At 44.8% G+C, this 25,000-nt stretch overlaps 2 protein-coding genes and 1 long non-coding RNA gene across 9 annotated transcripts in view; 2 read left to right on the top strand and 1 right to left on the bottom strand.

The window, feature by feature from the left end:
- The window catches only part of LOC121589511, a 2,649-nt gene extending 1,938 nt beyond the window's left edge, over positions 1 to 711 (top strand). For all 3 annotated transcript variants that reach the window (XR_006004316.1, XR_006004317.1, XR_006004318.1), the window contains one exon: positions 1 to 711. This exon is cut by the window's left edge and continues 1,012 nt beyond it. This is a non-coding gene — a long non-coding RNA (uncharacterized LOC121589511).
- Positions 1 to 24,007, bottom strand: part of LOC121589508 (AN1-type zinc finger protein 6) — a 28,983-nt gene extending 4,976 nt beyond the window's left edge. For 2 of the 5 annotated variants that reach the window (XM_041908478.1, XM_041908475.1), the window contains exons 1-2: positions 23,897 to 24,007; positions 17,265 to 17,308 (exon numbers count right to left, since the gene is read on the bottom strand). The gene's annotated coding sequence lies outside the window, so the exon portion shown is untranslated. Of the gene's footprint in view, positions 1 to 10,824; positions 11,173 to 17,264; positions 17,309 to 23,896 lie in introns of those variants that run through there. The other 3 variants (XM_041908479.1, XM_041908477.1, XM_041908476.1) reach the window with 3 other exon arrangements.
- Positions 24,008 to 24,076: 69 nt separating this feature from the next.
- LOC121589510 (translation initiation factor eIF-2B subunit alpha) overlaps positions 24,077 to 25,000 on the top strand; it is a 1,742-nt gene continuing 818 nt past the window's right edge. Inside the window, exons 1-3 of the mRNA XM_041908480.1 lie at positions 24,077 to 24,527; positions 24,594 to 24,695; positions 24,769 to 25,000. The exon at positions 24,769 to 25,000 is cut by the window's right edge and continues 25 nt beyond it. Of these exons, the coding sequence (XP_041764414.1) occupies positions 24,503 to 24,527; positions 24,594 to 24,695; positions 24,769 to 25,000 (359 nt within the window). The 5' untranslated portion in view covers positions 24,077 to 24,502. The remainder of the gene's footprint in view (positions 24,528 to 24,593; positions 24,696 to 24,768) is intronic.

Raw genomic sequence — 25,000 nt, forward strand, 5'->3', positions numbered from 1 at the left:
ATCGAGTTTTGCTACTCTACTGCTCTTTCGTTAGTGGTGCAATAGAGTTTGTTGCTGCGCGCTCGATCGCAAACGATTTGCGTTAGTTTCTTTCTTCCATGCGCTTATGTGGTGCGTAATACACCGTTGATGATGGGGAGGAGTTGCATAGTTCCGTCATTTTGCATGCTTCCTCCTTGGTAGCTTGATCAACAAATCGAAGCACTAATATGACTGCTGTTAACGCAACAAGGAATCGAAAAACAAACCGGAAAAAAAACGCAAAGATAGAAATTATTAATTGACTGAGAAATGTATGCATACACACGTGCATATAATTTAAATTCAGTAATAATTTCCGTTTCACGTGGAACTCGAGAATTACGACACACACAACATACCGAGACACGTTAACATATGTACTTTGGCTGACTCAGCGGAGCTACCAATATGTTGAGGGTTTTTCTTCTATGTCGTACTCTGGCGTGACTCATGCACGACCCCAAGTCAGTTCTGTGTCGCTTTCCGTTTGACTCCAGTTTCATTGTTATCATTGGGGAGGGGATGTGGGGTGTGGACAAGATAGCGAATGAAGTTTGGTAATGCTAAAACCCTCACATACACATACGTCAATGTTGGCGCTTTTTGGGAAAGCAAAATCATTATTTGGAGATGAATCGCGTTCGGCAAAGTTTCGGTGACTCATTGGGAACTGGAGAGCCGAAAGTGGAATAATTATTTACGCAAAGGGATGGTTTGCAGGAGACGGAACAGGAATTTATGTTGACGTGGCCGGCAATCAACCAAACAACGGATAATTTTGTTCGTCGTTGTGCAAAACATGATTAACTACAAGCATGGATTTATTAATGTTTGGTCTTTTGGAGAGAACCATTGTAGTTTAGTAACGAATGTAGGAAAAATAATATATTTTTATAGAATTGGCCCAAACGCATCAGCACACGGACAGAGTTCGCCCTCGTGGCGTGTTGTAGGTGATTTATAATCCATAATTATACGTCTAATGCAATTCAAACGCGCGTATGTGTATGTGTGTGCATGCATGCGCTCTGGCACAGTGAGTCTGGCACCTTCTTCCGCCTTTGCCAACAACACCGATGGATATACACACAATTCACCATTCGCGCTACGAAACCAAGGCAAGAGAGTCAAGAGCCGAGCACCGACGATGGAGCAGCAAAAGCAACAGCAACAGCCACGGTATATTAATCGCTGCTGCCAGCCTTCTCTTCTCAAGAGAGCAATTTCCTTTTTACACAACATTCTCCTCACTCTTAGGCCAAGTAATACAGCACACCTTTGGCAGGGATTAAGACGAGCGTGTGTGTGTGTGTTAGTGCCGGAAATATGCGGATGCGGTCAAGGGTAAACCTCTACCACCACATTCCGGTGCACCAGCATGAGAAGCGGGGAAAAGACAATCGAAAATGAAGAATAACAAATACATAATAGAAGAAAATCAAAACCCAAAAGAAAAGGAGGGCCTGTAGACTAAAGAATGTAAAAGTCGGCCAGAGGAGAGAAGCTGCACTCCGCCGGTCCGAAGGGGCATTCTCCAGCGAGGGATGGCTGTGCTCCAGATTCGGATCGGCAACGCGACGCCAAGAAGACACAACACTAATAGAGTAAAATAAAATTGAAAGGGAATGAAGGAAAATTAAAACGAACATCGACACAAAATGGAACCACGCGTTTTACTCTTGGGGTTTTACATATAAAGCAAACAGGACTACAGAACTCCTAAATCCCGGGACGTACACACGGCATGCCAACATAGCTTAGATCATAAAATCATAACCCATAAATCGAGTAGAGCATAATTTCAATTAAAAATAGAAAAGAATGATAGTAAAACAATGTTCGTGATGGTAACCAGTGTGATTAAATTGTTAAACTATAATTCACAGATTCTGCCAATCATAAAAAAATAACACTATTTAGTCGCTTTTCTTCATATCAACTTAATGTTTTAGAGTAAAACCTAATTGAATGAAGTTTCACGCGTACCACACATTTCCCTCATCTTATTGTTTTCATACATTTAATTAAATCTAAGCAAATTACTGTCCACAATAGCGATGAAGGTGACCACCCGCCACGAATGAAAGTGTATTTTTTCACCATCGAATATCTTCCACAACCCCCTTTTTCCAATTGTACGATAAGTCAAGTGTGCTTGTTAGCATTTGCAACGGCACTTTTTCGACTGATCTTCTCTCTTGTTACGCTTATTTTTTGTTTACCATTCATTTATTGTTACGACGTTGCAACCTTCTTTCTATTTCATCGCAAACGAAACGCACCAGACACCCACCGAAAGCTCACTCCAATCCGCACGACAGCCCATCCACCGATAACCTACTTCATCTCAGTGGGAGAGAAGTGTGCTATAAACAATCATTTTTGTGCGTTTCTGTGCAAGGTCCCACTGAGGGAATGAGGGGATTCCCCGCGATCAACCGTGTGAGAAAACATAGCACGAGACGGACGACAGTGTTGCTAATAACGATGTGACGCTTGTGCTTACCCACCTTCACCAGTTCACAAACGCGTAGCTGCTGTAGGCATTGTATACTAATTATTGGCTCATTTTTGCAAAGCTGTTTCACCAGACAGTTAGTTCACTCTCCCCCATCACCAACAAAAGGGAAACTTCGAGAGACGACGAGGGAAGTCTGTTTTGTGGTCGAAAAAGTGAAAACGGGCTTTTGACTTACAATTTGAGCAAGCTGATTTCAACTGGACAAAGCGTTTCCGGAATGAATACTATTAAAATACCTGCTCTTTTTTATGTTTTTAAATTGTTATCATTTTTCTAGGACGGTTAGGAACATAACACATTTTTTTGTTTAAATTTCTCTTTTTTATGATTTGGCAGCCCCAGCAAAGGTAGAAGGTAGTACATGTTGGAGCCAAAATATAAATAAAATCCCATATCCTCTGCCAATTCTCCTTCATCTTGGCGCTAGAAGTTGCAAGGGAGCTTTGTGTATTAAAATAAACCATCCAAGTATAGAACCCCGCAAACACTGTGAGCCAACACAGGACGAAAAGAGCAAACTTCCGAAAGACGTTGCAGTAGTACCACCAACCCACGAGCGTTGATGCATAATAAATGAACATCGCTTCCCGACATTCCTGCTTCCATTCGCGTGCAAAACATCCTTCTTCTCCACCCCTATATCTGATACCATGCCAAGCGCAGCCAAGTGCAGCAGCAGCAGCAGTAGCATGTGCAATAATTTTGCAACCATTTCTTGGTGGCCATCGGCGTACGTGTGTATGTGTGCGTGTCTGTGCGGCCTGGATGCCGAGCTAGAACCGTGCCGAACACCACCTTGAACTTTAGCAGGTTTCGCCCTTTCTGAGGGACGTGTTGGTGTTTCTTTTTGGTGTGTTTTGCCCACGGAAAGGGGGAGGGGGTGATTGTATCCTCTTCACTTCTAATTCCCTTGACCACCGCACACACACACACATCGCGAGGATGAAGTGTACCAATACAGCGCCACACTACACAAAACGGCATCAAAACAGCAACAACAATGCTCTCCCTCTCTTCGTTTGTCGATATATTTATGGCTGATGGTGATGGTGCCTGAAGTGCAATTCCAATGCATAAACGACCGATGGCAGGGGGCAGATATTGGTGAAGCGGTGGACTATAAACCACCATCGAGGGCAAGTGACCTATCCGTCTCAATTGGTGGTTGTTGTTGCGGAGGTCGATGGTGGGGTGATACTGCTTCTTGGGCTATGCTTCGCTGCCACACCAACCACACAAAGGAGCATCATCACCTTAAGGCCAATGACCTTGAATTGAATGTGCGGAGTGGGGCTGGACTTACCAGAAGCGTCCCCTACTGTTGTTGTGTAAGCCTGTAAGGCAAATACTGCATTTTGCCTTTTTTTAAGTCTTTCGACCGCATTCATCTATTTTACATTCTGCTTTTCGTGTTTTTCATTTCTACTCTGTACAGACTTATCTATTTAAGGCGTAAGCTTAGAGTTATAGGTACAGTATAGGTAGTCTTTGTTCTAGTTCAGCCAGTCGTGTTACTTAAAGGAATCACGACACATAATACGACTGCAAGAAGGTAAGAAGCAATTCGTGCTTCTAATAAGGTTAAAGCATAACACATCACATCATAACCGACCTTCGCCAATAGTGGAAAACGAAAGACGTATCCATGATATAGTCTGGATGGTTCTACTAAAACCATTTCGATTGCTATAAAACAGCTCTCCCATGTTTGAGTGTGTGGTTCCGTGTGTGCTTTTGATGCCTGGAGCAATATTCCCCAGACACCGACATTTTGAAGCCATAGGTATGGATGCGAGTTTCACCATTTTGGTGGTAGCATGCTTTGCGGAATAGTTGAGAACATTCCCATCTTAAGGAGTGGTGGTCGTAACAATGCGTTCGTAGCTTAGTCAGTGGATCAGCGCAACGGTAAGTGGTACGACGTATGTTTGGAGTTGAGCATATTTTACATAAATTACATAATGCCTTAGACTTACAGCCCAATTTCAGACGTTTTTACAGTTTAGACATTTTTCGCATAAATAGTTTATTAACAACAGTACCGTATTTAGTACAAAAACACGTGGAAGATGTAGAAGCGTGTCTTAAAAATATCCTATAGAATAATTGTAAACATCGCTGAACAGAGATGTACTATACAAATGACACACAAGAAAAATGTACTGCTTGCTTGCCAATCACCCCAAACTGGTTGAGATTTTTGAGCCACTTTTTTCATTCACTCGCCCTCTTTCCGCAGACTCGAGAATTGGAAAATGCGTGTCGGATTTCGAAAGCCAAAGCCACCTACGTCAGGAGAAAGACAGGAAGAAAGAAGCTGAACCGCTGAGAAAAAGGGCAGGTGGGCAGCAACATGACTAGCTAGCTGGCTGGTAAGGGCAGCCGGTAGCGAGATGGTTCTGTCTGCTTGCTCACCCGCCGCTCGCTGTCCTCGGACGAGCGAAATAAAACTTCGAAAACGGAATAAAGCAAACTCCGAACTCAAATGGGTGGGTGACAACATCGCACACACACACATACACACTCGACCCGAAAACATACGGGTATAACAGGAAAGGTTCCTGGATCGAAGAGCATAACGATGGCGGTGATGAAAACGGGAAAAGAAGGAAAATGAAACGGATAAGCCAGTGGACCTACACAGTGGTGCAAAGAAAGGGATAAAAGCCAGATCAACATCATCAGGCTGGTGTAAACCCACCGCATCGAAGGGAAAACCAAAACCGATCGGGAAGGGCCTCACCACCCTGTTCCTAAATGCCTGTCTGTCTCTCTCTCTCTCCTAAATAAAAACCTTATATCCAGCCCTGATGCCCTATACACACCCGTTTTCTAGCTTATGTATGTGTGCATGTATGTGTATATGTATGTGACGTTCTGAGTTGACGGCAGTGGCAACGGCATCGACGGCGACCGTTTGAGGTCATTCAACTACACAACAGAGGGGCGGCGGCGTACGGGGTGTGCGTGCGTGTGTGCGTCCGTATTACTGTTCTGTCTGTCCGCTGCTGCTGGTCTCGGTCGGTCCGTTTTGCGGTTAATACGGATTTTAGCACGCGGAAAGGGTGCTTCCTTACCAGAAAACGCACACACATGTCTGTGCGAGAGTGTAAATGTGCAAGAGGAGCGCTGGTTGAATGGTCGGTCGATGCGATACAGATCGTACATCCAGAATCGAATCCATCGAGTAACACACCAGTACCAGGAGAAGAAAGTATGGACTGCGGAGAAGGGGAAGTGCGCCACGCGTTGATGGAATAGCATAATGGTGGATTAATAGTTCGTTCTTTGGCCCAAGTGAAGAGGAGTGAAGTGAGAGAAACAGAGAGTAAAGTAGAATACGATCTGCTAGAAAATCACCATCATTTAGTTGACTCAAATGCACAAAAAACGGGCCATTTTGGATAGGAGAACTAAATTAATCAACTCTTAATTTCCCGCAAACTGAAGGACCCGATGAGTTACTGGATTCTATATGACATAGCAATACACACACAAGCTCTGCTTCTCTTTCCCTTCAACAAGACCAGGGCATCAACCACCATAAAAAAGTGCATTATGCTACACACCATGTCTCATTCCCCTGCTCTAAGAGGTGTGCTCTGCGTTCCATGTGACCCCGGGGGGTTTGTGTTGTCGTTAACCAGCTGGTCGTGTTTTTTCCCTACTTTTTGACTCGACAGGAGGTCAACCATTGACAGATGGGCGGGGGCAAGATCATAAAAAACGTGTCCGTGTCGTTAATCCTGAAATTCTGCTCTTATAAGTTTCAAGCGACAGCAAAACTACACATACACATAAACGCACAAAACCTTCCTTTTTACCGTAGGCGTGTACAGTTCTCGCACACATACTCAGTACAGTGTTCGGTTCCGCTTTGCCTACTCTATTGCCACGTTTGGCCGTGTATAGATATATGTGTGTGTGTTGGTATGGATATATTGTTTTATTCTAGATCTCTCTCTTCCACCGCCCAGAAGGGTTTTAACATTGAAAATGGCCAAGGACCCCTGGCCAAAGCGAAGTGAAGAGGAATGTGTAAAAATGAAAAGAGAGAGAAAGAGAGAGAGAAGGAGAGAGAGAGAGAGAGAGAGAGAGAGAGAGAGGAGGGAGAGAGAGAGAGGGAGAGAGAGATTGTTCATGGTGTATGCTTTCAACAGTTTTCCTTCGCAAAGTGATCTAAACCGAAGAGTTTTTATTTATGTTCACGTGCGGGTTGTTGCATTGTGTGCCGAGGAGATTCTACAGCAGGGATCATTCGGGTTAAGCGTCTTATTTCTCGCTGTTAGGATGGTTAACTATACATTTTCTTTGTTTTTTTTCTGTTAAATGCCATTGCGGGAGGTGTTCCTCGTTCGCAAGCAGGTTTGTTGAAGGACAAGGTATGTAGTAAGGAGCGCGGAGCGATTTAACTTAGACGAGTGTGTGAAACAGTTTCGATTTCAAGAAATTCCGAGTAGGTGATTCCCCTGTGAACTGCAGTACATTAAAAACACATGGAATGAGATACGTTGGACGACCTCCCCTCGGGACAGGGCCATTTTTCGTCCTATGGGGTCTATTTTAAGGTAAAACATAGTGAAAGGGACCACGTGTTAGTGTCCACTTTCTATTTCATTGTGTTTTCAAAAAGATATTTCAATGTGTTATTTTTTTTATTACATTTTTATACATTTTTATAGTTTTATCAATACTTCCAGGTAATCCACAAAACAAAAATAGAAACATTGTAAAGATCCCTATTTGTAATCTTCGCTTTGTAAACGCTTTAAAACGTGTGTCAAGCCGTGTTTGTTTTCTTCGTCGAGTCTGGTACTTTTCCTGAGCTCGTTTACTTTTGTTCTCGTGTGTTTGCAATTGTTTAGCTGGTGTACTAGGGCGTGCGTTAAACAGTAACGAGGGAGGGAGAGATGTTATATATAGATCTAATTACAGACAGCTTTTCATACACTGACGATAATGGCGAGTTCGCGCAATGCCCACTCACAAACACACACAAATAGCACAACGAGCGTGTCGAGTTAAAATATCCTCGGAACAGTGAACACAAGCAAAGGATCAACCCGAATCTAATTTCAAGACGGTGTGTCTTCATCTTCTGCATTTGCCAATTTAAAAAGATTTCTTCAAAGATGACGACTTGGCTCACACCATACCACATAAACTTGGCCCCTTACAATGTGTGTGGGGAGGAGTAGAGTACAAGTAGCCTCGCGGTCAAAAACAAACGACACGTGCTGCATCCGCCACCGTCGCCTTTTGCCCCCAACCCTATCACTGTTGCCCCACGTAATGGAATTAAAGCGGCCGTGATGATAAAGAAAGGCAAGCAAAAGCTAAAGACGAACCATTACAAGGCCAACAAAGTGAGCAGCCATGCGCGCGCGTGTGCGTATTTGTGTGTATGTCGAGCTCTGAGCTCATTATCATAATTTTCCCAATATATAAAAAGGCGAAAATTAAAGCCTATTGGCCCTTGGCCTCTATAAAAGAGGCTTTAAAATATAATATATTAAAGAATGTTCCATCGTTCAGACTTCGAAAATTATTTTTAATACTAAGAATGTATCAAAATCAGTTGCAAAGTTTCTGCTCCTGTGCGTTCTAACAAGGGAAACACGCAATAGACGTAGAGGAGGGGCAGAGGAGATGGTTCGATAAATTAGGAGGAGCAGCAGCAGCAAGCAGGACTGAACACAGACGTCGTCTTTACACGCGCAGCATAACAACATAGCACACGCATACAAGCGCCGGTACGTACACATCGTCTTTGCGTAAAATAATAACAAAGAGCAAATAGACGCACACACGCGCGTACGTTTGAGGTGGCGACAGTTTTAACGTTGTAGTGGTGTGGTGCCAGTAGCAACGGCCGTATAACAACAGTAGGCGACGTCGCAGCAGAGTAGAGTGCGGAGAAAAATGGAATAACACAACATACTGACAGCTGAGAAGAAGACCGCGAAGAAGCAGAAAATACGACACACACTAGCAGTGGGCTGATGAGCTGAGATGCGGTATGGTATTACCAGCTGATGACGTCTTTACCTCTCACGCAAATGTGAATGTGAATATAAGCTATTTTGCGTTGCTATATTGCGTTACACGACACACGACGCTCGCCAACTCCTGATGAGATGGGCCTTACGTATGTACGAGTGTTTGCTCGTGTGGTGATAATTGGAGAATGTGTGTTTTTCACTACCCCACCAACGAACAAACACACAGGCCCCTGCACCTCCCACAAAGCCAGTGAAAGACCAGTTTTCGTGTCACATGATATGTGTGTGGGGAGCTTTTTTCTCACTCATGCATCCCTTACATCTCTTCTACACAAATCGACAGCCATCACCTAGAGACCGAAAGATGATTATTTTTATCGCAAACCGTAGCTATTTCCCACAGGCTAGCCTGGTGTACAAAGCACAGGAAAAAGCCAAACACACGTAGGCACATTATTTTCACTTGTCATTTCCCTAAATATTGCGTATTCTAGTTGAAACTGGACTAGAAAATTTACAAAAAAAAAAATTACAGTGTCGCAATAACTTGAACAGCTTTACGTGGCAGTGAGTATCTATGTATTTGTTTACAACAAAATGCAAAAGGTTGCGAAAGACACTTCGAAAGAAAACAATAAATCGCGTATATTAAAAATAAAGCAGGCACATATTTACATTGCCACATACACGCACGCGCACGCGTATCAAACGTACACTTTCTAACACGCACACACACAGGCACTCGCGACTTCACTTGATTGCAGTCGAGTTTCACCACCCTGTCCGCGCCACAGTGTGATTGCGAAGGATAGGGGGGACCCGTGCCGTTGGTGGCACGAATAAACGGGGCAATATAAATTCATTGGTCAAGGGGCGAACGAAAGTGTGACCGGGTTGGGACTGCTGGCTGAGTGTGTGTGTGTGTACCTCGAGTCGCAATACAAAACTGCAGCCAATTGCAGCACACACTACGGAGGGGACGGAGGAGAGGGACGTTATCAAACACATTCTCACCGCGCACTACAGCTCTTTCTTGATCTTTCCTTTTTGCGCTCGAGCTAAACGGGTGCCTTTTTCTTAATTGGATATAGCGTTGTGTTGCAGCGCAAATAGAGACTAATGTGTTTAAACGCCCTTTTCTTCTTATTGCGCAGACGAATGTATTAGCGAAGTGCAGACAACTAGTCGCACGATTTCCCTCTAAATGTGCGCAGCAAGAAAATATTCTCCGTTTCGAAAAAAGTTTCAATGCACTCTATTCAAAACAAAAACGCAACAACAAACTAATGTGAAACGTAGTTTAGGGCACTTTTACAAAGGTCTATAACAGTACCACAAACACACACACAGTCACGCGGACATACTACTTTACTGCTGTGGTGGCATAGTAAATAGAAACATGTTTCGTTTGGCAAATTTGGTCTGATCAAAGTAGCAGACGGAGAGAACAAAGAGGAAAAGTAAACCGTTTCACCCACTGTGCCCAGATGTACACACACGCATTCGTCGCACACACACACACACACGACACACATACACGACAATGCACGTCCCGGAAGTCGCAATCCTATCTTTTTGCCGTCTAACTCCGTTGAAACACACTCTCGTCATTTGCTACCTACACCACACACTGTGTACTACACACATACACACAAATACATATTGTCGCAGCACGTAAACGTATATATATATATATATATATATAATATACATACACACACAAACACACACACAGGCATGCTTAGTTTGACATTTGCCCAGAAGAACATCGCAAATGGGCAGTCAATCTTCTCCCCACTACCGTCACTACCCGCCCCACTACTTCGCTACTGCTGCTGCACACAACGGAATGGAAACGAATGAAAAAGGAAACACACACAAGAAGCAAGCGGATGGTGGAGGAAGCGGGATTGACAAGACCTTCCACGAATTACTCCACACACAACACACACACACACGCGGGCTGCTGCTGGCTGACTGCTGCACACACAAAAAGCACATGACTGATGGATGGAATTGATGGAAAATAAGCGTATGACGACAAATGGCGACCACACTGTGTGACTGGGGCTGCTGCTGCTGTCTCACCGCCGCCGTTTGCCCTTCACCCCTTCTATTACCACCCTCTACACACCCTCTACACACCCTTATTAGCCCACACACACACACACACGCACAGCGCGATGAACTTTTTTTCCTGTTTGATTATAACATACGTAAGCATAGGCGATCATCTCGTTCTTCAACTGATGATGCTGCAGCGGAAGGTCGTTTTATTACCATCAATTTGCCTTATGGCACAGCCACACACTCCTAGTATGACGGCGACAACGGCAGAAAACAAGATCTGCGTTGGCTCTCTTGAGCGATGACGATTGAGGAGGAAGAAGCGGGCGGCTGCTCTCTAAGCACACCTATTCCACTGGTGCATCCAAGGTTGAACACAGGGCGCGCACCACTGCACAACACACCACACTCGCACACACACACACGAAGGCAACTCAAAGCCAGAAAAAACTGCGACCAACGCAACGGACGGGCACTGCAGCGTTTGCGTTCTTCCCGAACGATCCGAACGATTTCACAACTTGGCTCGTACTGACGGCTACACTGCTCGCCTGCTGGCTGCTACGTGAGCGGGTGTCCCCACCGTTGACTTCAAACCATATGCGAGATAGAGAGAGAGAGAGAGAGAGAGAGAGAGAGAGAGAGAGAGAGAGAGAGAGAGAGAGAGAGAGAGAGAGAGTCTGCTGCTGCCCTTTTGCTCACGCTCTCTCGCGCTCGCTTATCCAGCGGCAGGTAGCAGTGTGCTGTCTCACTTGCGCCAAAAGGAAAGCGACCACCAAAGCCAGACGGAATTACTCAGCAAATGTTTCACTCCGTTGTTGGCAGCGAGAAAACGAGCGAGCGAAAGAGAGAGAGCACCACACGGTTGATGAAACGGTTTCCCTTATTCGCTTTGTTTCCTTGCGTTTCCGCGCTGCACGAGAGTTAGAAAAACAAAGTGAGAAAGAGTGAGCGAGGTGTAAATTCTCTCTTTCCCGTCCTTTTTCTGTTTCAGCCTCCTTTGTGTTTATGTGCCCATTCTTGTACACCTCGGTGGATTTCCGTACTGAACGCGCGTTCCTATCTCTTTGTGCGTTGTGCAGACATGGGGGTTGTGTTGTGTGTGTCTCGTTTTTTTGCCTCTTCATTTTGACCGCCCCTGATCCGGAGTCCGGACGGTTGGTTGTGCAGGAGGCACCGGACAGTTCGGTTATCCGTTGCAGGGTGTGGGGTGTGCGCGTGGGTGCTCTTCTCACTTCGCCAACTGTTCCCTTCACCACCTCCATGTGTCTCTTTCTCTCCCTCTCTCTCTCTCTCATTCCTGTGTTGGACGAGTAACTTGATTTTCCACTACGTCACGCTAAAAACACACGCACGCATACGCACATACACTCACGCAGCCAAGCGGCTGCCGTGATTCAACACTTGAAGAGCGGGTTTCGGGTTATTGTGTTGCAATGCGATACACACAACGCACCAGTGCGCAGATTAAAGCGGCACGGCGACGACGATCGCTGCGAGGCGATTCGTTCGATGCCAAAGTGCAAGAGGAAGAAAACTACACACAAGCGCATAGTTTTACAGTGTGTATAGCGGACGCCACACGACTGCTGTGTTAAGGGAAAAAAGACGCAATACTCTGCGACGCTTTTTGGTGCGTAATTTACAAAGGTCCACGGAAATCATGGCCCAGAGCGCAAAAAGCCATCAAATTGGTACAAATTGTTGTGTTGATAAAACAGTGTCTCGCAACGTAACATTTTTAACGCAAAAGTACACGAACCCCCTACGATAACAAAAGGACACGTTACAACGTGATAAGAGTGCGCAAAACAAAATAGCCCTCATGATAAAGCAATGGTCATACTGACACCACCAACACTCTCTCTCTCTCTCTCTGCGACCACGGGAGGTTGAACCACACGCAATGGAAGAAAAAACACACACACACGCACTCTCGCACACACGTATGTATTCATAATAAAAGATTATTTTTCATACTAAGAGACTCCGCGAGCCTTTCTATTTGCTTATGTGGCGGCGGCGGCGGCGGCGGCGGCGGCGGCGACGACGATGACGACGAAGCCTTACACACGGGCCACGGAGGGGGGTTGGTGTTTCTACATCACGAACATGGTGAATGTTGTTGCTGTTGATTCCATCCGCTGTCCGACCCATTAAATGGCGTCAGTTCCGGCTAATCTCCTTCCGGGCGGGTGGGCACATAGTGAGAAGCGAAGAAGGTGGCGGAGTAACGCTTATCAAGCGGAGAAAATAGTCAATAACAACAAAGGAAGAGGAGAGATAGAAGGAGAAGGAACCACTCCGGGGAGAAACGAGCCGTCCGTCCGCCAACCACCCAAAGCCAGCCAAATAAAGGGGTGAAACGAACACGGAGAGAGAGAGAGAGCGAGAGGGAGGGCGATAACAGCGGTTGGCGGAGACGCAAAAACAGGTTGTGACGCATAAACCTTCCAGCAAAGCTAATGCGTGTGTGTGTCAAACCGGCCGTTTGAGCTAATGAGAATCATTAGTTAGAGACAAGGACGGGCGACGGAGCTCTTGTGGAAGCAAAAATAGCGTTCAATACATTTTCCCTGAAGATCTATGTTTTCGATGCTTCGAACTGTCACAAAAAAGGCTTAAATGAATCCACGAGCCCTTGCGAATTAAATTTAAATAGCACAACATTATTGTTCAAAAAAGTTGGGTCTCAAAACGAGACTACACAGAAAGAGCTGACCAAGGGCAATACGAATCTACTCTCAAAAGGGTTCATCACACTCACAAGTACAAAGATAAAGATCCCGTCTAGTTGGTCGTGACATGTTCAGAAACCGAATGATTCACATGTGGGAGTTTTGAATGTAACCAAGGCGGCGATAAGATAAGCACAGCTCCCATTCCCCCGAGCCGATAACAACACGTAATACGATTCTTATCTTTTCGTGGGATTGAAGAGAGAAATAATCATTTCCCTCACAAACCGTTTTTTCCCATTTTTATTCATGACGTTCTACGGGGAGGTCTTGCCGGTCTTAAAACGCTTTCTAGACTTATTGAGTATCACAACAAATCAACATCTTGTTAGATGTTGCGGAACGGGAGGACAAATCGTGTGGGAAATAGTTTTCAAGGAACTATTAATTTAAATGATTGTAATGCTTATCATCCGCTCATGCAGCCACTTGTGTTGAATTTTGTATTTCAACTTTTCTAAAAAAAAACTTTCTATTTAGAATGATAATAGTAGCTCTTATCTGAAGACTTCTTCTTCTCTTCTTCTTCTTTGGCTCAACAACCGATGCCGGTCAAGGCCTGCCAACACACTTGTGGGGTTGGCTTTCAGTGACTTATTATTGATTTCCCCCCATAGCAGGATAGTCAGTCCTACGTATGGCGGCACGGTCTATTTGGGGCTTGAACCCATGACGGGCATGTTGTTAAGTCGTACGAGTTGACGACTGTACCATGAGACCGGCTCTGAAGACTAGAGTTTCATAAAATATTTTCTGCATTTTGTACCTGATAACTAGATATTTTTTTGATTGTATTTAGTTTAGACTAGATTAGTTTTTTTTAAATAAAACTAGAATTAGGATGGTGTGTGTGGGTGTGTGTGATATCTTAATAACAATTTATCAACAAACGTTATCTGCAAAAAAAAACCACAAAACTCATACCAGTTGCCCCCAACGTTCTACTTCACGGTAACGAGCGCAAGCGGTTATCAGTAACTAGGAAGCTGCAAAAGATGAGGTTAATTGCTTAAGTGCTTCACAAAGGAAACCCATTCTTAGCGCTTGACGATCCCGTCATAGGTTGTTAAGTAGGAATGAATAAGAAATCATTCTCCTCATGCCGGGGGTTCGAGGACAACGCAACGAACGATGTGCAAGAGAGAGCTGGCCGATGAAACCCATCCAGCGCATGCAGAAAGTCAAAATTAACATTTGCTTACAAAAGAAACCCCACAAAAAAGCAACAGCAATACCATGCGGAACAGGAAACTTAAAAATTGCGTGAAAAAGCATGGAAAAATCATTCACTCGTCCACAGGAGCAGGAGGTAAGTAGCATTTTGTTCGGTGCCTTTCTTCCGGAGCGGCGAGTCCTTTCGCTATCCAGTGGATCACACACAAAGGACCTTTGTTGGTTGATCGAGGGAGGGTTCGTACTACTACCACTACTACTACAAAAAGTGTCCAATGCTTGCCTCTGAGGATATGGTCTTTACAGCTACAAGACCGATTTTCCCTTGCACGAGACAACGCCCAGTGGGATGAGATGCTTTCTTGTCTGCTGAGTATAAAGGATGTTGCAGCGGCGTTTGGACAGTGAAACAGAATCAACAAAACCTTTAAACTAACGGACACACAATGGAGAGGAGCACACACATACAACACTAGGGATACGGTCTAACGCTCCTTTGTCGCAGGTCATGGTCGGTAGTGGCGCGCACGTGGGAGAATGGTAGCAATTTTCTTTTAAAGAGATAAACAAGACAAATTATCGTTTAAAGTTTTTGATTGCATTACAAAGAACAGCATCGTTTAGATTCGTAAAATCACAGATACACGAAAATTCCACCATGAAAAGGAGGAAGAATCCCTGGAGCGATTGTACCGACGAAACCTACACATTCAATTTACATCAATCAAGCAACCCGTTCCTAAGACCGTCTAATGCGACTCTGGCTGGCAGTAGTGCTAGTGTTATTTACCGCGTTCTGCCAAGTGATTGTGCAGTGGAACGAAACGAATATGGCCGAACGGTATAAGCATGATCGATGGAGCAAGTAACGTAAATTAAAGCCGGCGCGCGCTTGAAATGGCGGAGCAAAGGGTACAAAAGGCAGCAAAAATAAAGCGTACACGTAAATCGCTCGCTCGTGCCGTGACGATGTGTTAGAACAGAACACAAGCGCAAATGGGGGAGATCGAGAGATCTTCCGCGCAATAAACATCCTCTGCTGCGCAAGCAGCATGAAAATGCCCGTCAAAGGAGGCCGAAGTAGGCGGAAGACTCAGTGATCGCGGACTCGCGGTACGGAAGACTTGGGTCATATGTGTGTATGCGAGTGTGTGTGCGAGAGTGTGTGACATTGTGCAAGGTATATAGAGATGGATAGGGGCACCGCGTAGACAGCCATCACTACTACATCCACACCCCCAGCAGAGAGACAAGGGAAACTATTTGCTACGCAAGCTTTTGTAGGACGTCTGGTTCGTCTGTCAAGTTATGCTCCCCACCCCACGGGTCGTTGAAGCCACCACCACTACCACCAGGGAGAGATACTGGTTAGAGCGCAGTGATGGTGTGCTTTTTTGCTCTTCTGCTCGAATGCTGCGAACAAAAACCAGCTGACAATTTGCAGAGAGTGTCCAGGCCGAGTAGAGAGGGAGGCAGAGGACAGCTTGTGGTGCCCACCACGTTCCAAGGGAAGAGAACGACCACGACGTGGAGGGGGGGGGGGGTGATTGGTGGTTCCTGTCCCTTCTTTTGTGTTCTGCACCATCCGCGTAAACAAAACAAATGCTCTCTCGCGCACCATTATCTGGCTGGCTGGGCGATAGAACGACTACGACTACGACGACGACTACATACACACACGCCCATCACCATCACTACTGGTACTAAGGGGGCAAGATGACCTTAAAGTGAGCGCAGAAGGTGGTACTGTGCTGCGGCTACACCAACTGCAGCGCGCTGAAACGCACACAAAAAGCTTACTAAGCAAACAAGCTCCCCCGCTCCACACGACCGACGAAGAGAAAGAAGAGAAGAGCGAGCGTTTTTGCTGCCCCACAAACAAATATGCTGCTCTTCCACTCTGTCACCCCCCTGGCTGCTTGGAGTGTTTCGCCTATTTTCTTACCACCCCCTTTTCTCCGGACCAGGAAAACACCCAACCACACTCCCCTTACACCCCACCGATCAGATCGTGACGCGCGTGTGTTGTTCTTGGTTGAAACGTACATGAATAGGTGAAAAAGATGGGTAGCGCCGTTGTGTGAATCCCCATTATGGTTATGAGTGTGGTTGTGTTGTGGTGAGGTAGTTTTATGTGTATCGCAATTCAATCACAATACAGTTGCAAAACGCAGGCCTAACAACAACCGTCGTGACACTTGGTGTGGGGTGTGTTGGAGCGTTGTGCTATTTAGTTCCAATTCCCTTTTTTCTTCTCACTGACATTTTTCATACATCGCTAGGGAGAAAAGCTGCCTCCAATACCACCACCTTTAGACCAACCGATAGGCAGGCGCAGGCAACGGAGAGCAAATGCCTTCGATCGACCTTGCTTGGTTGCTGCCTCTGCTCCTACCCCATATCATGCTAGCTTTTTTTAAGCCGTTAGACCACATAAAAACAAGATCTCTCAGGTCACCTCCAGACGAGATCTCGCCACCAACACCACAGAAACGGCGCAACGGGTATATCTCGTCCAGCGGAGGGCAAAGAAAACCAGTCGTCGTCGGTTTTGGTTTGTTTTCCGCACTCCAAACGACAATTCTAGAGATACGGGGTGGCTACGAATGCTTGCAGCAACAACACCAAGCCAGCCAAACGCCGAAGAATGCAGAGGTTTCCGTATTTTTAGGTCACACCCCGTGCAGGAAGGTGAATTCGACTGTTGATTAACTATCTTAGCATAAAGCATAGCTTTCTTACCGTATAGAAAATGTCAACCGGGGAGAATTAGAGTATGAAGGGATCTAAGAAAAAGGAAGAGAAACCAAACCAAGAAATCATTTTAGTATTTTTGAAGTTACAGTAGAAACATACGTAAACGTGAGAAATAATTTGTACTATAGAATGGAATGTAAATATTTTTCAAAACAATTATTAACATCTTTCACTGTCAAATCACTACATGCAAATGCAATCCGTGCAATATTGTACTGCATGGATGAAGGCGTAAGTAAAGCTGTGCTGTGCTGAGGACATCATTATTTACCCTGACCTTGGTCAATAGCCGTGTTATTATTCTTCGGGTTCGTCGTCGCGATGGGGTTGTTTTTCCTTACTTCAAGCACACAGGTCCATGTGCCGATGAAAACGGATCTGCTTCATAGCACACAAAGTGTACAGTATTGGTACACAGGGTACACAGGGTAGTGCGAATGATCTCTCACGTCTAGACGTATAAAGCATTATTTTTACATATAATGATTTAAGTATTTCAAAATCGCAATTGTTTAAATGACATAATCTGTAAGTAGTTAGTATCAGAGCCTATTTTAGTGCTGTGCTATGGGTCCAGGAAGTGAAACAGTCACATACATATAACATGACGCCATTACACATCAACCAATTCGTAACAATCGCAACGATATCAATTCGTGCAGCGGACACCGCGATCGTGCCTCCGGGTGCGCGATCGAAGGTGATCAACTGATCAAAGCCCCAACGATCGGAGTGTGCACCTAGAAGCGGATTCATTATCCAAAACATACGAATATGGCCATCTTTCTGTTGGGGGGGGGGGGGACGCGTTCAACGGTACACGACACAACGGAGCACGGACTTCAAACGTTCCCTTTTAAAATCCTAGCCAGGAACTACTGCTCCTTCAAGGACTAAAAAACTCCACCAGCCTGGAAACAGTGTGGCGGAACAGATACGAGCGATAGGGCAAGTTGCGCGATCGCCCCCCTACTCTCGTGGCTAAACGAGAATGTGAATGTTTGTATTTTAATATTCACACCACCTCGCTAGCACGCTGTCAATGTTTGCTGGTTTGTTTAGTTAGTTAGTTGGTTCATCCTGCCCATCCTCCTCCCTTCCTGTATCTAATGCTTAAATGAGCGAAACTCATTTATTTAACACGGAGCGCGCATATAGGTACCGTCGACGTTTGCGACCAACACAAAGGCCCTGCCAACAACGCGGAATTACTCTGCACTGAATAACCTCTGAACAAGAAATCCCGTGTCAGCATTAAACCGATTTTGGCAACATCAGCACGGATCAATCCTTCATTTTTTTTTGAGAACACAACGAAAACCCCGTCATTCCAGTGGTGCCGGTTCGATGCATGTTTCGGCGGCAGCATTTTTGTTCTCTTCCTCTCTGCCCCTCTTTTTCGATAATAAATGGAAAAGACCTTCAAAGTTCGTTGAATTCTATTCGCTAGACGATGCGTGAATGCGCGAGCTGGCTGCTACGCCATTAATAACACACACAAAAAATCCAAATAACATCCTTTACGTTTTGGAAGAGGAGAAGAAAATGGAAGAAATCGCATTCTCCGTGTGGTTGGTTTTAGTTGAATGTGTAGGGTAATTCCACGCAAATAGAAGTTTTTGCCGGAATAATGGTGGTTATATACCATCACTAAAGAAACCGTATCAATCTCATTTAATTTATAAACTAATCAAATAAATTCGTTTGTATCAACAATAGAGCAACAGTTTTATGTTTGTATACTCTAAAACAACAGATATTGAAAATTCTAAAAATGTTCGAAGTAATTCATGTTTATTAAAATTGCATGTACTATAATAACTAGGAACGATTTTGTAAGAAGAAAAATATTATTCACCACTATACATGTGATGGCTCTGTACATCCAACGATCATTACCATTCTGGAAGGAAGAAGCAAAAAGCAAGGGATCTGCTTAGTCAGCATCACATCTCGGTCTTTTTACTGACTATTATCTGTTGGCATTAATTCCTACGATCTTTTACACTTCTCTGAAGAAGATTTATGTGGAATGGGGTAGAAAAAGTTCATTCCGCAAACGGTCGTCTCGATCGACAGTAGTGTTTATTGTGGAGTACCACCATGCACCATTACTACACTCAGTGAAGATCTAAATATTTATAACGCTTCAATAGATAGATTTCCTCCAATTTTTTTCTTCATTTCGGAGACCCAAAGCTGGATAAAATACAGGAACAAAAAAAAATGCAACAAAGTTTTGAAACATATTAACTTTTCACATAAAGAAGTTCATTCCTTGCCTTCAAGATTGCACTGCGAACATAATTTAGCTTGGTATTTTTTCCTTTCTTGCATTTCCCCACGATTGGAGAAGGATGGAAGGAGTAAGCAAGACCTTGAACTTTATGAGCAGAGGATGTGGTAGAAATTATTTTATTTTATCTCACACCAATCCTTCATTCGCCGTGCATCTCTGCAACGCTTCGTCATGGTTGACTGACCGGATATCTTCTTGGTTTTGCGTATTCTGCGCAATATATTAATTTCCATGAACATACAAACAACCGCCCAAACCAGTAGCTTTTCTTTGGCGTATGAAGTTACGGGTTTCTCTTTGTGTCAGTTTCGAGAAGCGAAAGCACTGCAACAAATGTGAACGCACAGGGCAAACAATGTGAGAGACATGTCTCTTTAAGAAAAAAAAAAAAAGAAACACATACAAACTGCATCTTTGCGGGATGCATACTGTTCTCAACGTGAAGGTGGCGTGCATATTTGTAAGAGAGTGTCAGTTGGTGAATGGGCAGATTCTGCTGCTGAGATTGCTATTATAATATAGCACGCGGTTGCCTTGCTCGCTACACGATGTGCATACACGATTGTTCCTGGCAGGCCATTTGTTCAGTAACGTTCGCAAACACGCGTACCACTGGCGATTGGCTTGGATGAACAAGTTTTGACGCGATGTCAGAAACATAGATTTAGGTGTAACACTTTTCGCGTAGTGCCTAGCTCCTTAATGGCACAACAAAACAAGTGCACGGCCATGTGCCTTATGGCGATATGGGTAAGGTGCGTGCGTGTGTGGAGGACGTTCATTCCCCGTACATTACCGCCCTTCCGCTATCAATCGATGTATATCATATCAGGATAATACATATTACAATTCAATATGAGTGCTTTCTAACAAATAAAAAAAGTTTTCCGTTATTTTTTCTTTATCCTTGGCAACGCCAGATCACGAAGCAACGGCACGTGATGTTGTACAAATGGACGGTAAATGGGAAACACTAATGTTGCTATCAAGCTACACTTCTTGCTTGCGTATCCATCCGTCACCCTGTGCGTTTTGTATTTGCACGTGTCGAGACCAGGACGGCTATGCGTGGCCACGTGCGTATGAGGGTTGACATTTTATTCAAGCTCCGTTTCTCTTTATCCATGTGCTATGTTTTTGTACAATAAAACGAATGCGTCAGTTTGTAAAATAAAAATGAAAAAATGCTTTCATGCAAAACACGTTAAAGTTTACTCTTTTATGTAATGTAAAAAGGTGGCACCTTTGCTATAGCTAATATGTGCCCAGAAATGCCCAAACGTTATGAAATGAAGAATGAATCCACAGGCCATAGCACACATACACGCTGCTGCACATTTGCTGTCGACACGTGATCCAGGGGCAAGGCCAGCCTGGCGATGGATGCATTGGCAATATGCAATATCACAGACTGCGGATAGCGAATGCGCTCGTGTCTCTTTGTGTGTGTTCAAAATAACAGGTGCTGAGCGTAGGGGACGGTAAACCTTATCAGTATGCAATTGATTTGCTTTCTGTCTTAATCAGAATGCAAAGGGAACGTGCGTAAAATAAAACTATCATTGCACGCTTTATCAATTCTTTGCTCTTGGTAATCATTCAATTCATGCGTGACGATTGCAGTATTTTGCGACAACAAGCTCAACGAATAAAGTGATACTTTGGTCGTGAGTACTTAGTAGTAGTGCTGCTAGACGGGGTTCAAGTCGCGCATTGATTTTATTCCACCATTTACAATGACGCAGCAGTGTGCTACATTTGGCTTGTTGGTTTCAGCTAGCGGCACACACATCAGCAGCTAAACCAACAGCGTAGATAAGAGTGAGGTTTGGATTGGCTCCTAGGTAGGGTAGGTATGACGCGTTTGCTGTTAGCCTTTCGTCAAAGTACTGCCGCCCCGCGCAATATCAAAAGCAATTATTTAGTTCGCCAGCTGAATGATCTAAAAATACAGGAAAAAGCATCTGCAAAAAGCTGTGGCTTCTGGTTCAAAACCAAAACAGCATTTCGTAGCATTATCACAAACCATGCAAAGGGGGAGACCACCAAGCTATCGCTGGTCGAGAGGTGAGACGGTACTCACACCATCATCACAAATATTGAACCCAGCTTATGCTGCTCTCTTTAGGCCTTTTAGACGGAGAACTGCTCTACGATGGCGCTGCTGTTATGTGTTTTCGCTTTTTTCACGTTTCGCTCTTCAACAACCGCCGCCCCGCTCCGACCTCGCGCTCCTTGTTTTTCCCACACAACACACAGTCGAACGCTATTAAATCAGATAACGAAAAACGGTGTCAAGTGGCGCGCATGTCCCACCCAACCTTAGACACCAATCGCTGCCACGCACAAACACACAATCGCGCCGTGCACACATAGGCACAATAAAGTGTGGTTTGAATTTTTTCGTTCACAGTTTTCCTTCGTTTTTCTTGCCCTTTCCTAAAAGAGTTTGATACGTTGGTGGCAAACGTTAAAAGCTTTTTTAAAACAAGATTTAATACACTTTCAACATAAGGTCCTGTCGTTCGATGCATGACAGTCCCGTTATGTGAAACTGTAACTTAAAGCGGATGTACGCATTCACATGAGCAAAACCACAGCATGCAGGTACAATTTTTATTTTCCTTTCAAATGTTTTTGCTACTTATACAGTCCCTCAGATGCTACAGTTCCTTCAAAAGGAAAAGATTACCAATCGTTTAACGAGCCTCAACAAAGCTGCACAACAACACACTTTCTATAAATTACGAGCTTCAAACTTGAATCTTCGATTCGGTTTTTTACAACCACCACACATAAACACAGTCACACTATCCCTCGTTCGCTCTCACTTACACATACACAAGCGCACACCAACCTGCTCACGAGCGCACGCAACACAGACACTGCTTGTTACTCTTTTCTACCCGTACACGCACGCACACACAGACGATTAAGGAAGCAGATGGGGAGTGTGTGCGCTTACAGTTACTTTACACACAAGCGTATTCACGTGCACACGGTAGCAGAACGCAAGCGTACTGTTGCCTTCCACCGAGAGGGCGATTGGGCAATGAGTGTACGAAGGCAGGAAGAATCAGTTGCACAATTTGTGTGATTTGTGTGTGGGTGTGTATGTGTGTAGTGTGTAGTACTTTGTTTGTGTTGCACTCACGGATAGAAATGAACGTACAGGCACACAGGCACACACACACATCCGACTGGTGGTCCGACAGAGAGCTTTGCAGCACATTTGACTGATCCTTTACACAATCGCTTGCACCTGCAGTACCGAAAAAGATAACCATAATCGGAAGCAAAGGAGGTTTGGAAACCTTAGAATACCGATGGCTACCACAGTGCAATCGTTTACTACGCCTTAATGGTAAAGGCGTGCGACGACAAAAAGATGAACAGATTCCGAGAGCGTTCTTGTATGAAAAAATAGTATTGATTTACCTGCGAATAAAAGAGAAGAGTAATAAGATGATTAATAAAATAACAATGGAAGATCGGAGATATTATTCAAAAACATTTAAAATCCTTTTCTACAAAAAAGAAACATTGCATGTGCTGACGACTTTTGCTGACGCAAGCCTGCCTTCTGGGAGGGTAGCGAGCCGTAGCAAAAACCATAGCAACCCACATTTAACCTTTGGTTATCGAGCGTGCTTTCTAGTTGTGACGATGTATGAGATAAAATATTACAACCTAGGCAAACGAGCTAATCGCGAAAAGTTGGCTTACAACACCATTGTGGAAGTTGTTTTTCTTGTGTTGTGGCTGCCACACAGCATGAAGAAGAGGGGAGAGAAAATATACAAATGGACCAGCATATTCGATTAATGCCCGTTACACGCAACGTGAGGAAGCAGCACAACCGTCACTCACGCTGGCGTTCGCTCTGTTACTCCCGTGCTGTGCAATAGCACGGCTCTAGACAAGGAACGTGGTACGGGCGGTGGAGAGGATGACGAATTTTTCTCGCTCGACGGGAGGATGTTGCAAAACCACAAACAATATATCGCAATTTCGTCAAGGTTTACGGGGCAAGGAAATTGGAGAATTTTCCAGCCACACTCCAACCGAAACACACCAGCCTTCGCGCGTGTGCTCGACACAGTTCGCCCAAACCAAGGCCGCCTGTATCGTCCTTGGTGGAACGTAATGGAAAATGATGTGTACGCCTTTGATCGCGAGCCACAAGCCGCCATATTGAAATCGACTTCACGTATTCGACGACCCACAAAATGGTTGGCGAAGGCGAGGCGAGCTTTCTTGCGAGTGCATTTGGGTGCGCTTGCTCGCGATAACCACAATCCCTACCGCTTGTACGTACCTTTGCTGGTTGGAGGAATTGGAAATTGATATCAGCATACGATCCAAAACGCAATTTATTTGATGACACGGCAAACCCGAGCACGAAACCTTCCGTCCACGAACACTGTCAAATTTTGGATAAACTCGCTGCTGTCGTTGACAGGTTAACATCAACCTCGCAACGATGTAACGCAGCGTAACGCCACGGGATAAATCCCAAATAACATTTTTGCGCTCCGAACGGCGCTGTCAGGCGATTTGACACCTTGTTCGAATTTTGGTTCAATTTTTTTTGCTTCAACGAAAATGACGATGAAGAAAATGTAAATTATTACAAATTTGTATCAACTGAATGTTCTATGATACATGCACAATGCGATGAAGGCCAATTTATTTTGCATTTCCATGGTAAAAAGCGGTATAAAATGTAACGACACTTGGCGTTCGACGGTTCGAAAACAATAACAAATACAAACCGCTGTCAAACGCTCCACAACACGGCAATATCCTTGCCACATTGTGTACACAGATTTTGGTGAAATTCGTGCTACATTCCTGCAATTATCCCATCAACCGGATTGGACTGCTCGTTGTACATAGTACACCAACATATAAATACCGCACGATGAAGGAAGTAAATCAGCAATTTGGTAGGTTGCGATCGTAAGTTCGTTCGAAAACAGACACTAATTGTTGGAATCGTTTTCCCACCGTAGATGTGGCCACCAATTTCGTGGGCATGCTTGAAAAGGACGATAACATGTCGCCCGGCATTGCAGCCATAAAGACGCTGCTAATGGTGCTGGAGAAAACGAAGTGTAAGTCGCGAACCTTCCGGCCGAAAGCGGATTTGCACGTCACCACGTCAACAAAACTTCTTCCCCTTTGCAGTCGATACGGTGCAGGAGTTTCATTCGACGATTCAGGCGGCCGTGGGAGCTATGCGCAAAACGGACAAACCGATGACATCGGTCGTCTCCGGGACGGAGCTGTTCTCGCGCTTCATCACGCTAGCCAAGTTCGACGACAAAACGATGGACGAAGTGCGGGAAATCATGTTGAGCCGCGGCAAGATGTTCCTAGAGAAGCTGCTGGAAAGTAGGAACGTGATTGCCAAGCAAGC

Source organism: Anopheles merus, chromosome 2R, assembly GCF_017562075.2.
Source record: "Anopheles merus strain MAF chromosome 2R, AmerM5.1, whole genome shotgun sequence".
In the NCBI taxonomy this organism is placed as follows: Eukaryota; Metazoa; Arthropoda; class Insecta; order Diptera; family Culicidae; genus Anopheles; species Anopheles merus.